The 14,256-nt window shown below is 32.1% G+C and overlaps 2 protein-coding genes across 5 annotated transcripts; both read left to right on the top strand.

The window, feature by feature from the left end:
* The first annotated feature begins 3,668 nt into the window (after positions 1-3,668).
* On the top strand, positions 3,669-10,635 carry LOC105114741 (serine/threonine protein phosphatase 2A 55 kDa regulatory subunit B beta isoform-like). Of its 4 annotated transcripts, XR_840193.1 has the most exons (15): positions 3,669-4,188; positions 5,714-5,817; positions 5,912-6,010; positions 6,144-6,263; positions 6,554-6,760; positions 6,890-6,981; positions 7,561-7,679; positions 8,055-8,178; positions 8,348-8,471; positions 9,104-9,172; positions 9,279-9,370; positions 9,469-9,546; positions 9,757-9,824; positions 9,982-10,291; positions 10,391-10,635. XR_840193.1 is itself a non-coding variant. In XM_011011392.1 (14 exons), the coding sequence occupies exons 1-14, from the start codon at positions 4,071-4,073 to the stop codon at positions 10,116-10,118; spliced, it is 1,548 nt and encodes a 515-aa protein (XP_011009694.1). In that variant the 5' UTR covers positions 3,669-4,070; the 3' UTR covers positions 10,119-10,635. The 4 variants fall into 4 exon arrangements, 3 of the variants coding, with proteins under 3 accessions (XP_011009694.1, XP_011009693.1, XP_011009695.1); XM_011011392.1 differs by having other exon boundaries at positions 6,554-6,757; positions 9,982-10,635; XM_011011391.1 differs by having other exon boundaries at positions 9,982-10,635.
* A 1,282-nt stretch (positions 10,636-11,917) lies between these two features.
* Positions 11,918-13,452, top strand: LOC105114740 (probable inactive poly [ADP-ribose] polymerase SRO2). Its single transcript, XM_011011390.1, has 2 exons — positions 11,918-12,681; positions 12,767-13,452. The coding sequence occupies exons 1-2, from the start codon at positions 12,212-12,214 to the stop codon at positions 13,293-13,295; spliced, it is 999 nt and encodes a 332-aa protein (XP_011009692.1). The 5' UTR covers positions 11,918-12,211; the 3' UTR covers positions 13,296-13,452.
* Positions 13,453-14,256: the final 804 nt, after the last annotated feature.

Raw genomic sequence — 14,256 nt, 5'->3', positions numbered from 1 at the left:
TATATTATTAGATATATTATTATAAAACATGTTTTAGTTAAAGAGTTATTGATACTTTAAGTGCAAAATAATGATATAAAACCTTGATAAAAATACACTTTTAAGTACTAATCATATAGTCATTTATACATAAAGCTAAAACCTGTTAGTATTTTAATGTGGATTGTAAACAATGCAATCGATAGTAAAACAACTATTTTGCCGTTAAAAAACAAGAGGATTGAAGACACACTCAAGCCTAAAATAATATTTTCACACTTTATTGCATGTTATAATTACTCTCATGCCTTTGAAAAAACAACAACATAGCTTATAAATGAGGGGTTTTTTTTTGTGATTCTCATATTTTTTTGTATTGTTTAATTAGAGAGTAGCCCTTACGGTCAACTTTTTTGTCTTGAGGTCAAAGGGTATTTTTGGTTTTGATAAATAGAAATATTTGGTGCATGTGCTAGGTCATTTCCCTTTGGGCGACATGTGCAGCGCCTCTCAATTAGCTCTCATTGCCTTCCAGGGTGGCATCCTTAGCATCACTCCATTGCATGATGGAGTTTTGACAATAACTTTTCTCCTTCTTCTTCTTTTTTTCTCTTTGCTCCACCTCAAAAGGTGTGCTAGTCTTGTAAAGTTATAGACTGATCCTAAATCTTTTAATTATATTAAATTAAATTTATTTATTTTTGAATTTCATTGCTTTGTATTTAATTTTTTATATTTTTTTTATCAAGTTTGATCCTTGTTATTTTGATTTCTAATTTTTTGCTTTTAATCTTTTTTTCTTATTAGATTTAATCCTTTGATTTAATCCCTAATCATTTGATTTTAATTCCTTTTTTTTTCGTTGAATTTAATCCTCATTCTTATGATTACAAATCTTTTTATTTTGAGTTCTCTTCTTAATTAATTGTTTTTTTTTGGCAATTTCATCCCCTATTATTTAATTTCATTAAATTTTCATATTATGTTTTATGCTTATTTCTTTACCATGCTCTTAAAATCTGGCTTGGAATCAACCCCCGTCATCTCCCGAGTCACATGTTGGGTCAAATGACTAGGGTTACAGGGGTCATTTGGATTTTTTTTATTGTGCATGAAGTAAAAATAATAATATTTTGATAAAACAATAATGGCAAAAAATAATCAATGAATTTTGACATGATTTTCCATTAGTTAATCACTTGATTTTTTTATTCAATTAAAAAGTAAAAATGGTATTTTGATAAAAAAATAATAGCGAAAAAAAATTTAATCATGATTCTCTTTCTTTTGATTGGTTTTTCTTTGTTTTGATTTTTTCTTTTTAGATTTTTTTTCAACTTCATCCCTTTCCATTTGATTTTTTATATATATTAGATATGGTACTCATGCTTTTGATTGTTGTTTTTTATCCTTTTCTTGATTTGTTTTTTTTTAATTGTCCCTTAGCATTTTATTTCATTTGTTTTTTTAAATCAAATTTTGGTTCTCATTTTTTAAAATCCTTTTATTTTATTTTTGGATTAAGCCCGTCATTATTTTCTTTTATTATTTTTTATATAAGATTTTATTGCATTGTTTTGATTACTGTTTGTTTCTTTTTAATTTTTTGACGGTTAAGAATTTTGTTCAAGAGGTTTTTGGTCTTTTGTATGGTCATCTCGGTCTCATCACCAGAGTTGCTGCTTTCAAAGATTAAAATGATTTAATTTTTATTTTTATATTTTATCATTTAATATTAGACTATTGTGTCTTGAATTTTATATTATTTTTCCTTTCCTTCGTTTAGGGTTATCTTTGACTGTGAGTTAATCAAGTTAACTCGGGTTTACTCAAATTATCACCATTTGAATATTTTTTTTATATTAGAAAAAAATTGACCCACGCGAGTTAGCTAAGTTAATTTAGATTTATTCAGGTTATTTCCGTTTGAATATTTTTTATGTTAAAAAAAATTAACTCGCCTTATGACATAACATAGATAAAAAAATTCTAGTGACAATCTAAACTTAATCATTAATATTATTTATATACGTTGCCCATGTATTTAATTATAAAATTTACATTGGTTTTTGTTTAGAATAAATTAATTTAAATAATTTTAAGTGTTTTCACCTCTTTACTTTTCTGAAAAATTACTTTGGATAATTTAAGACGAGAGATTTTAAATATAAAATGATTAAATGTCATGATAAAGAAACTACGGGACAAGGGTTCACTAAATAAACTGGATCGTGTTTATTAAGAAAAATCTGTCTTCATATTTCAAATATTAAACTTTTTAGTGTTGTGTTTACAGTTTCCACGTCCTTTTATTATTTTTATTATTTATATTGCATACTTTTTATTCTCCTTATATTTTAATATTTTATTTTTTAAACCATGATTTTGAAACTAGTATCTATAAAAATTACTCTAAATATCCTTTTTACTCTCGAGACTGATTTGATATATTGCTCTGCAGACACAGGATCACTGTAATCTAGGTCAACAAACATCATCTAGAGCCCTATTAAAAAAAGTTAATAATAATAATAATAATAATATTACATGTCATTTTCAACCATCTAACATCGAGGCACCTACCACCCATATCTAAACCCAAAAAGGAAATTATACAGTACCCCAACATTATTATTGTCATTTATTTGGACAACAAATATATATAAATCATTATTTTTCAATAGTGATCCTGCATTTTTTTATTTTTTTATTAAAATCTTATTTTTTTATAAAAAATAATTTATAAAAAATTAATTTGTAAACTTTTCTATATTTATTTATTATTAAAAAAAATTAATTAACTAAAAATAGTTTTTAATAAAATATTTAGTTTGGTTTTCATGGAAGTATTTCCTTTTTATTTTAGAAGAAAAAAACTTTTCAGAAATTATAAAAAATTTAAAAATATTATGTTATTGGCTGATTATATCAAATTTGATCATCAAACTTTTAGTTGCTGTATATTTTATTTTAATTTTTTTTAATTTTATTTTTTAAAATTTGATTTAATTTAATTTTTATATGGTTCTTATTTTAATGACTGTTATTTACTCTTTTTTTTATTTTTAATTTTGGGTCTTATTGTTATTTTTTTTTTTTGAAATAGTTTATTAAATAGATTTATTTTATTTGAAATAGTTTATGAAATAGTATTTTTTTAATTTTTTTATTTATTAGATTTGATTTCTATTATTTTGATTGTTGTTTTTTTTATTTAAAATAATTTATAAAATTATATATTTTTTAATTTTATTCTCATTCAACTTCTTAATTTGTAAGATTCGTTTTTTATTATTTTAATAAATATTAATAATTTATTTTTCAACTCATTTTCTATGATATAATTAAATTTTAAGTGTTTTCTAATTTATTTTTTGTGATATTACTAAATATTAGAAAATAATTTAATTTTTAAAAAATTATTTTTCAAAAAAAATTAGTTTCAGGAAATAAATGGGGATAAATCTTTGTACATTTAAAAAGATTTTAATTTCGACAGCTTTTTCTAATATCCCAATCGGAGATATATTTATTTATTATATTGTTTACTGTAAGGAGCAACGCGTCAGATGCATCTATCCATGACATAAAATTACTCCAATTAAATCTTAAGAGGAGAGAGGAGCTACTAATCAGCCAAAAAAGCTACGTCGCATCTCCCCTCCGTCATTATCCTCCCATCTTATTTTTTTCTTTTTTAATTTTTGTCTTAGTAAAATAAAATAAAAAAATAATAGAAAAAAAGAGCAGAAATTTAACAGGGAGAAAATGAGAGTGCTTTTGTGCGTGTGAAATCAAATCAATCTCTCAATCCATCGAGAAAGAGAGAGAAAGGGTGTCCGTGCGTGAGATTTAGAGAGAGAAAAACCGAAGAAAAAGGAAACCACCGAGACGAGAGAGAGAGAGAGCATTTCTCGAAGTGAAATCTGTGGTTTTGTTTTCAGTTCTGATGTTTGATTAATCAAGAACTAGTATTCTAAATGGAGATGATTTCTAGCCGTTGATGCTGCCTTTTCCAATCTGAGTATCAGATCGATTCTTCTTCTTTTCTTTTTCTTAATTATTTCTGCCAAACGAAGATTTAGCTTGAAATGAACGGAGGCGGCAGTGAGGAAGCTGCGGAGGCGGTGCCGGCAGCGCCGGTGCCGCTTGACTGGAAATTTGCCCAGGTTTTTGGAGAGCGAACGGCTGGTGAAGAAGTACAGGAAGGTACGATACGATCTGTGGTTAGGGTTTTGATTCTGCGTTGTTGGATTATTAATTGTTGATTGTGGATTTAACTGTCCTCTTTTTTGGTGTAATTAGTGTTCGTTTGTTTTTCTATTTTCGTGCGAGATTAATTTGGTTTCAGTTTGATGATTCGAATGTGCGTGTCATTGAATAGTGTCTGATTTGGTGTTTTTTTAGCATTATAAGTGTGGCTTTGAAGCAATGTAGGGCAAGTTTCAGAGCTGTTATGAGCATAATGATTAGTCATTAGGGAGGGATTTGCAGCTAAAATTAGAATGTTGTTGCATGGGGGTGTTACTGGTTTGATGATGGTCAAGCTGTGGTGGTTAACTGCATCGTTGTTGTGGATGATAGTATGGATGGTTAGCTGAATTGCTTAGTGATTGTAATACAAATTGATGATTGTGTGTTATGTTTGCAAACCTGCTACAGAGGGCATGTTGAGTCATGCATTAATCTTATAAACTTAGTTGCATACACGGAGTCTTGCAAGCTAGCAAGTTTGGGGATTTAAGTTATCTTTTGGAATATTTGTGAGAAAAAAAACTTATGGTTATCTTCATAACATTAGTTGGGTTTGATTGCATATCGTTCTGAGAAAGTGAGGATAGAGAAGCCAATAAAATAGAAGTGAACTGGCAATTGGAAGAATAAAATAGTAATTTTTAATGGCATGATACATGATCATTAGAAAACTTGCTGAATTAGTTATCTACAAGGGGTATGTACGGGAATGGATGAAAATAGGATTGGGGCTTGAGTTCAAATGATTTAAATAAACCTGCTAACTCAATATCATCGGTTTAAGAGACTGGACTTTTATTATAACTTTGAAAGTGCTTCTATGTGTTCTAAATTCATGGTTATCAGTCTCAAAATTTGCGGAAGTGTTGTACAGCTCATGAATACCAGGAAAACTGTCTATCCTAGCCAGTATTGTGATAACACATTGGAAAAGGCACTGGTGGGGAGGAGAGAGATTTTGGGGTCAATTCTCATTTTTGATAAATGAAATAGAAGTTTTATGTCAGATGATTTCATTTTAAATGGTCAATGCAAACCTGCTGTTGTGTAAATCTTTTAGATTTGGCTCTGATTCTGCGCCTACTGATTGACCTAGAATTGTAAACACTGAAACAATCATAGCAGAATGACTGAATGTTGTGGGCTTGTAATGGTTTAAGCCAGGACATGCTGTACTGAGCAGTCAGATTAGTGTCCCACTGTTTTGATAGTTGAGGTGGTAGTTAGGCACCAGGATTTTAAGCTTATCTATGAACACTATGCTTAATCGGGTTTTATGTGCTTGTGGTTGGTAATCAAGAACTAATAATTATTCCCCACAACTAAATATCCTTCCCAAGAGGATGAAACACATAAACCAAGTGGAAGTCAATTTTGGAAGACATTTTTATACATGAAACTTGTTTACTTAAAAATTTCCCTCAGAATTATTGCATCTCATCCTCACCTTCTTACTTCTTTTAGTTATGGAATTTTGTAGTCGATATCATATCTGCCATCGAATTTGATAGAACTGGTGACCATCTTGCTACTGGAGATCGTGGAGGTCGAGTGGTTTTATTTGAAAGAACCGACAAGAGAGATGTAAGAAAATATAGGCATATCTTTAAAGAGAATTTCTTTTCTTTTCCTCCCGCTGTAGTGAAATAGCTCTATGACATAAACTTACATTGTTTAGCATGGTGGAAGTCGGAGAGATCTAGAGAGGATGGATTTTCCAATTATCAGGCATCCTGAATTCCGTTACAAAACAGAGTTTCAGAGCCATGAACCTGAGGTACTTAATTTTTCCTTTTCAGGCTTTTTTTTTTCCTCCTAATCACTGGGTAATATTTTTGTTTGGGTATATTTGTTTAATTCTTTCCTGGGTTCAGGATTTGATAAGTATTCATTATTTTCCTCCATCTTAGTTTGATTATCTGAAGAGCTTGGAAATTGAGGAGAAGATCAACAAGATTAGATGGTGCCAAGCAGCTAATGGTGCCCTTTTTCTTCTGTCCACTAATGACAAAACAATCAAATTTTGGAAGGTAGGGTGGAACATTGTTGATTTTTTTTATATTTTTGCTATCAATTTTTAGCTGTACTATAGTAGGTGATTTTTATTCCTCTAGCTTTCTAGGTGGGTTTCATTCAAAGTTTCTAACCATTAGAATTGCTTTTAGCGTAAACTCTTAAGGTTCAGTCTATGTTTTAGTGGTTAAATTTTTTGCATCTTTGATAACTAATAGAACAACTTGACAAGTTGAAGAAATCTTGAAAACAATGGAATTTCCTAATCAGTGGGTGGATCAAATGTGCTTGCTCTAATGGTGGACAGGTCCATGAAAAGAAGGTCAAGAAAATATGTGACATGAATGTTGAACCTGCAAAAGCTGCTGGAAATGGTCCTGTTGTAGGTCCAAGCATACCAACAAGCTCCAAACCATATACTGCCAATGGAGGATGTTTGGATAAACCCTTGGGCTTGAGCAATGACTTTTCTTTCCCACTTGGGGGTGTCCCATCTCTACACTTACCCGTGGTAGTTGTTTTCACTCTAATATACTTGTTTGCTCGTGGAAATCATGATTTTGACAGCTAGAAATGCTTATTATAATATTCTCTACTTTTGTGATCTCTGGTTCTAACACCTCTTTCATTTTTCGTGATCCAGTTGACCAGTAGTGAAATCAGCCTTGTGCCTAGGTGTCGGAGAATATATGCTCATGCTCATGACTATCACATTAACTCCATTTCTAACAACAGGTGCATTCACTTATTTCATAGATGTATAACTCTCATTTTCACATGCCATGTCTTTAACATCTCTTGTCATTTTGATTACTCTTATCATTTCCTTTTAATTGAATTTTTTGATCTTGTAAAGACATGTGATATTGAAGAGCAACGTATATTATGGCACTTCTTCGAAGAAATGATTCTGCATTATTTTGATATTTTGGATAGTTATATTGTTGTCCATAATCAGAGCCGATTTGAAGTGAATGGGGGCCTTAGGCCAAATAGGACCTTTTAAAATATTTAAGAATTTTTTTTTAATGCATGTCTGACAAGTGGGGCCTTGGGAAATCTTCATTTTGTACTTGGGGCATTTTGTTTAGTTGGAGCAATCTTCATTTCGGAAAGCATAATTGAAAAATATATCTTATTGATTTAGTGGGGGCCATGGGCCATTGCCCTAGTGGCTCTTAGCTTAAGCTGATGCTGTCCATAATAGACGTTTTGAAATTTCCCGAATGTTTTCAAGCCTGAAAGCATGCTCTTTAACCATCAAAGTCATAACATTCTACATAATTGGTTATTCCTTTGTTTTCTTTTTTGCAGTGATGGTGAAACTTTTATATCTGCTGACGATCTGCGAATAAATCTTTGGAATTTGGAAATCAGCAATCAGAGTTTCAATATTGTTGATGTAAAGCCTGCAAACATGGAGGATCTGACTGGTTAGAATCACTGTATTTTGTATGAAAATTAAACATCCGAGTATTTATGATGTTATTGGTTTTACATGTTGTCTATGGTGTATTCTGGGCGGGTAGGTCTAGAAATATTCTCTTTGGAGTCTTATTAGCTTTTTATATGATCTTTCCTGTTGTGCAACTGCTGTTGTTTAGTTCTCTTATCCCCCTTTCTGCAAGTATGGGTGGTTTGGTGAGAGGCCAATTCTTCTGCTCTTGTTGTGCTTCTTATCCATATAGTATTTTGGATGATTAAAGCATTGTATTCATCTTGTAGATTTCAATATTGAAATCATGTGAATGTTCTGATTGCTATATCAAATTGTCATGTTATTCACACATTTGAATTTATGTATGCAGAGGTGATAACTTCAGCAGCATTTCATCCTACTCATTGCAATATTCTGGCATATAGTAGTTCAAGGGGCTCAATTCGTTTAGCTGACATGCGACAGTCAGCTCTATGTGATTCTCATAGCAAATTGTAAGTACTCTAGGTTTTTTGTCTGCATAGTTTTCTTTTGTTGAATTTTCATGTATTATCTAACATCATGGAGTTATGGATGTATCATGAGACGTTTTAGATCTCTTTTATTGATTTACTTGTTTGCCTTTTCTTTTGAATATATATGTTATGCTCTCTGGTGGCCCAGGTTTGAGGAGCAAGTGGTGCCTGGTTCAAGGTCCTTCTTCACAGAGATAATTGCCTCAATCTCAGATATTAAGTTTGCCAAGGATGGGAGATATATTCTTAGTCGTGATTACATGACTCTAAAGGTTCTTGTTTTTATGTTCGGTATTTATTTTTAAAATTTAAGCACACTATTTCAATTAGCACTTTGCTGTTTTTTCATAGCATATATTTTACCACCTAGTGCTGGATGATTTTCAAAAAAATCGACTTCTTTAAGTTAATCACTTAATCCAAGCTGCATTCTACAAAACCTAATTGTGTGTTTTTATTCTTAATGCTAATGGTGCATTTGGCATGCGGTTAAAAAAATACAGTTGAACTGACAAAGGAGTGATTTTTATTAGTAAATGTTTAAGGGTGTAAAAGTTAGTTGTATGGCAGTTAGTAGAAAGAAAGAGAAAGGATTAAAATATTGTTAGTAGTAAGAGAAAGATGATGAAAAAACTATTTGAATTTTATTTGGTTATTTGAAAAAGAAGAGAGGGAAAAACATATAATCCTTCGGTTTGGGATTGTTGTTAACCCTCTCAATACCCAACCAGCCCTAAGAGTGAAAAAGTATTGACAGAATAAAAAATCAATAATGATGGCCGCAGGCTAGATGCACAACTTGTTCTCCACAGGCAATTTATTTAAATTTCGTACCTTCCTTCTGCTTTAGTTCTGACCCACTGTGGTGTCTGTTCTCACGAAGTCTGGATTTCTTTGTTTTCAGTTGTGGGACATAAATATGGATTCTGGACCAGTTTCAACCTTCCAAGTTCATGAAAATCTTAGACCCAAGGTGACATGTTCTTCTTGAGTATCCCGTGTGCGATTTTAGATGGCATTTAGTAGAGATCATGAGATACTGATACAATGTGATTGTTTTGCTCTTTGCTATTGATCAGCTTTGTGATCTGTATGAAAACGATTCCATCTTTGACAAATTCGAGTGTTGTCTGAGTGGAGATGGACTTCGAGTGGCAACTGGTTCGTACAGGTGTGCTTCATATATTTGAATGATCCCTTAGTCTTTACCATTTTCCTGGTTAATTGGTTGCTTACACATTGCATGATATACTTTCTTTTACGTTTCAGCAACCTATTTCGTGTGTTTGGTTGTTCTGAAGGAAGCACAGAAGCAACAACATTGGAAGCCAGCAAGAATCCAATGAGGTACATTTGAGAGTGAATTAAGGAGACTTGTGTAACTGACAATACCAGAGGGTTTTGTTTCTCCAAATATTCAAAATTCTGTGTCAAACACTCTTGATGATCCTCCTCTCATATGTTAACTGAAATTGAACATGACCATATTGGTTTTCAGATGACTCTCGCTGGCTAAACTTTTATTTTATGTGGTTAATTTATGTCATGAACTGACAGGAAACAGCTTCAAACCCCGTCAAGGCCTTCTAGATCTCTGGGCACTCTTTCCCAAGGTTTTAGGCGAGGTCTGTATATGTTGGAGGAAGTTTACTTCTTTTCTCCTATTTCTCCTAATAATTTCATGTGGTCTCACTCATCTGACCTAACCCTAGAAAGAAAGTTAATGGATCTCATATTGTTTCCTGAGTTTTAACATCCTTTTTCCTTCATGACTTTAAAAAGGAGCTGATACGTCCGGAGTTGATTCAAATGGAAATGCATTTGATTTCACAATGAAGTTGTTGCATCTAGCGTGGCATCCAACTGAAAACTCACTTGCCTGTGCTGCTTCAAACAGCCTTTACATGTATTATGCATGAGGATGGTCCTGGATCATGTATTTTGGCTGGGCAAAGCTACAGGTGCTGCCTCTTGCAAAGGCTTTGCTGCTGCCTTCTCTCCCAACACATGTGGAAGCTTCACCATTTGATGGAGATTGATGTTGCTGTTGTTCAAGTATCAAGGACGTACTGAGACTTCTGCTCCCAGGCAGGCATGCGTCACTAATTATATTCTTTCACAAGGAGAGATGCAGTTCAATCCTTATATATATAGATGTTTTTTGTTTTGTTTTTTTTTTTTCCTGGTTTAGGTCAAAGGAAATGCAATCTTAAACAAATGTTTCTACATAGTGCTGCAGTGCCGCAAGGTTTTGGACCTATAGGGTCTTTAAATCCCATCTGGGCAAAGGAGCTGTTAGGTTGAATCAATTCTCATTGATAAATTGGGCGTCAGGCTTGTGAAAATTTTGTACCACTAGAACTTAGAACTCCAGGCTTGTGAAAATTCCATCATGATTATTGTTATCCCATAATTCTAACCATTCTTTCTCCTTCACAGAGTTTGCTGATTTTTTTGGTCGTTGCAAAATAGTATTTCGTTGGGGGAGAGGACAAAAGGTCTCGTGCGGATCATTCTCCACTTCGTGGTTCGTTTATGGTCGAGGTCACCCTGCACGTTAAATTCCCACTAACTGAAGCATGACCCCTCTCTTTTCTAGGGTTTCTGAACCGCTTCTTCCTTGCTTGCCTGAAAGATACGTTTCGTAAGCAACGGATCAGGCGTGCTTTGGTTAATTCAGGAAACGAGTCCGTTAGTCAGAAGGACTAAATAATGCTGTTATCGTCGTTATGATTCATTTGTGATTAAGAATCTATGCTGCATGATGCATGCTGTTTTTGTTTTTGTATGGACGGTATTAATTATAACCATTTTCTATCTCGTTACGACAAAGATGATAAATAAGCAAAAATATAAATATATAAAAATAACATTAAGATAACTTTCCTTTTCAATAGTAGAATTCTTCTACATCTGCTCTGAAAGTGAAAGCGTGAGACGCGTTGCTTGGGTTTTTATCGGGCACGAGTCTGGCACTCTCTTTTAGGTGTGAATAAGAAAGTGTCAAAGCTCTACTGTATATAGATATTGCCCTCGCATTTTTCCTTTTCCTTTTCCACTGAAAAATTAAAAAAAAATGTTCATTTATTGAAAACAATGTTAATAGCCTCTAAAATGTGTTTTTCAAACTCAGTATAAATTTAAAAGATTAAAAAAATTAGATTTTTAGTTTACTCAGTATAAATTTAAAAGATTAAAAAAAATTAGATTTTTAGTTTTTTTAATTTTAATGGAGCATTTAAATAGAAAGTTCTGGGTGAATGACGTCATATGCCCTATATTATTATTATTATTATTTTTCTAAATTGAAGGAACAACACCTTGTCCGCTGGAAAGATGAGGCATCATCCATTAATATATTTTCTGATTATTTTTAATGATTAAAAAATCAAAGTACATTTTGGTACTCCTAAAGCCTAATTTTTTCTACATGTTTTCATCTCAAAACATAAAAAATATTAGAAGAATCTCAATAACCCTATATCAATCTCTAAACACCCTTTACTCACTCAAATTATTTTTTAAAAATTTAAAATTTCTTAATTTTTTTTACTTTTTAATTCAGTACATTGAAATAATTAAAAAAACATTAATTTAATAAAAAAAAATATAATTTTTAAACGACGGAATTATCAACACTGATTGTTTTCTATATTTTAAGAGATTAATTTACCCTCGTGAACCTTTCCAAACAATGCCTGCACTTTCTGGGGTCACTTACGTAATTCCCTCCCACCACTTGAAAAATCCAGGTCCCGCACGGACAATTAGGAAAAGGCAGTCCGAGTCCGACTAGGAGAAAGGAAAGAAACTAGGGCACGCAAAAAATCAATTTGGATTCATGAACGGGTATCGACGGTCGTTAGACCGTTTAGACCCTTCTATAAATCCAAAAACCTCTCCATCATTTCAATTCAATTTCTCACCCCCAAACCTCTTCCCTCTTCATTTCACCCTCTCCCCCCTCTTTTTGAACAAATTTATCCTTTATTCCTAGAAATTAAATTAAGAGATGGAGCGGGAAGATCAAGTGTCGATCATCATAGATGATGGCGGAGAAATCCTGGACGCTGGTTCTGAAACCGACTCCTCCTCCTCGTCGTCGTCTTCTGTTCCGAAGCCTGATTGTTTTGATGCATTCACTCGAAATGGAATGATGAGGATCGGAGAAGAAAGCAAGGAACACAGAGTGATAAAGAATCAATTCCTTACAGGAATGAATCAGCTTGCTGAGGACACAAGTGTAGTGACCATACACAAGAATATCTGCTCTACTATGTATATGAAAGCTCGATTCAAAGCTTTCAAGAGCTGTGTAGATGCGGTCCGTGAACGCCGTGGAGATAGAAATGTTAAGCACGGCTGGTATGGTGCTTCAAAACAGGAAATTCTTCATATCATTTCTTTTGGATTTAGTCGTTGCAATGGTCAATCGCATGGCGTTGGTGTTTATTTGTCTACTTCAAAGTTTATCCTTGAAACGTAAGTTCCTTTTCTTTCCTTTTTCTTTTTTTTTTTACTTAGAAATTAAATCAAGTCAAATTACCATATAATTTGTTACTCACAGGTTTCCGTCTACGACTGAGGATGAAAATGGGTTAAGGCATATGATGTTTTGTTATGTTGAGATGGGGAAAATGGAACTGATTCGGGCGGGTTCGAAGCAAATATATCCAAGTTCGGAGGAGTTCGATTCGGGCGTTGACAATCTCGAAGAACCTAGTAGATTGGTTGTGTGGAGTGCTTACATGAATTCTTTTATCCTTCCTCTTTACATTGTAAGTTTTAAGGCACCGTCATTCAGTATTGGTTCCTTAAGAGGGCAGATTAATGAAGTACGAACCGGTGGAGAGAAGTTGAGTATTGCTGTTTTGCTTCCTATGCTGGTGAAGGTTTTTGGTCCTGCCAAGGGGGATATGATTTCCAAAAGCCTTGACGATCATAGGAAATGTAAGATTAACCGAGACCAAATGATCCAGAGTTTGAAACGGATCATTGGGAACGATCGGATGTTGATCTCAGTCATTAAAGCCAGTAGAGGCAACCTTGCGGTGAGAGCACCAAACAGGGAGGGCGGGTCTGGAGGCAACAACTAATACAAGAAGATGGAATTGTTCTAGGATATGATGTTATACTTGATAGTTCTGTAATTAGGGTTTACAATCACTTCATTTTCAAACAAGAAAACAGAACATGAAGAATGTACTTTTTTCTGAAAAGAAGGAAGAGGATCTGTTTCGTTGGGATGGCATTTTATCATCTTTGTGTTCCGAATCCAGACAAAGAAACACCAACTATGAAGCGACTTTCTTAGAAAGAGACAATGATGCGAAATTCATGATCATATATGGGTACGCAGTCCTGAGATTTAATTTTAGAAATTTGAAATAGATATTAGAGTGCAGCACAATGAAAATCTGTTTCAAGACAATATTATTATTAAAATAAAATAAAATAAAATGAGCCACTAAACTAGTTAATTTTGATAAATTAAATTAAATTAGTTTAAGAACTGAAAAATATAAAAGTTATTTTTATATATTAAAACTAAAAAAAATTCAAAAATAATATTTATTAATGATTACTGAAATTTTAATTATATAAATTTAAATAGATCTTGAAAAATAAATTTTAATGAAATTTTTATATATTAATGATTACTGAAATTTTAATTATATAAGTTTAAATATTTTAATTATATAAGTTTAAATAGATTTTAAAAAATAAATTTTTATGAAATTTTTATATGAAAATTTATATGAGATCCATTCAAAACTGATTCAAGAACCTTAAATTAAAAAGTTTATATAGCTTTATTCAAATAAGTTTTGGATCTTAACTCAAAAATAAACTTTTCGAACCTTAAATTAAAAGGTTTATATAGCTTTATTCAAATAAGTTTTGGATCTTAACTCAAAAATAAACTTTTAATTAAGTTCAAACATTAAAAAAAAAATTAAAATATCATTAAAAAACATTAACTCTTCTTTTAAATAAAGAATGAAACATTAATGAATCGTTATCACTTTTAAAAATTATATTTTAGCTTATTAATTT

Source organism: Populus euphratica, unplaced genomic scaffold (genome assembly GCF_000495115.2).
Source record: "Populus euphratica unplaced genomic scaffold, PopEup_1.0 scaffold572.1, whole genome shotgun sequence".
Classification (NCBI taxonomy): domain Eukaryota; kingdom Viridiplantae; phylum Streptophyta; class Magnoliopsida; order Malpighiales; family Salicaceae; genus Populus; species Populus euphratica.
The sequence above is the reverse complement of the archived record's forward strand: the minus strand, read 5'-3'. Positions and strand labels throughout refer to the sequence as shown.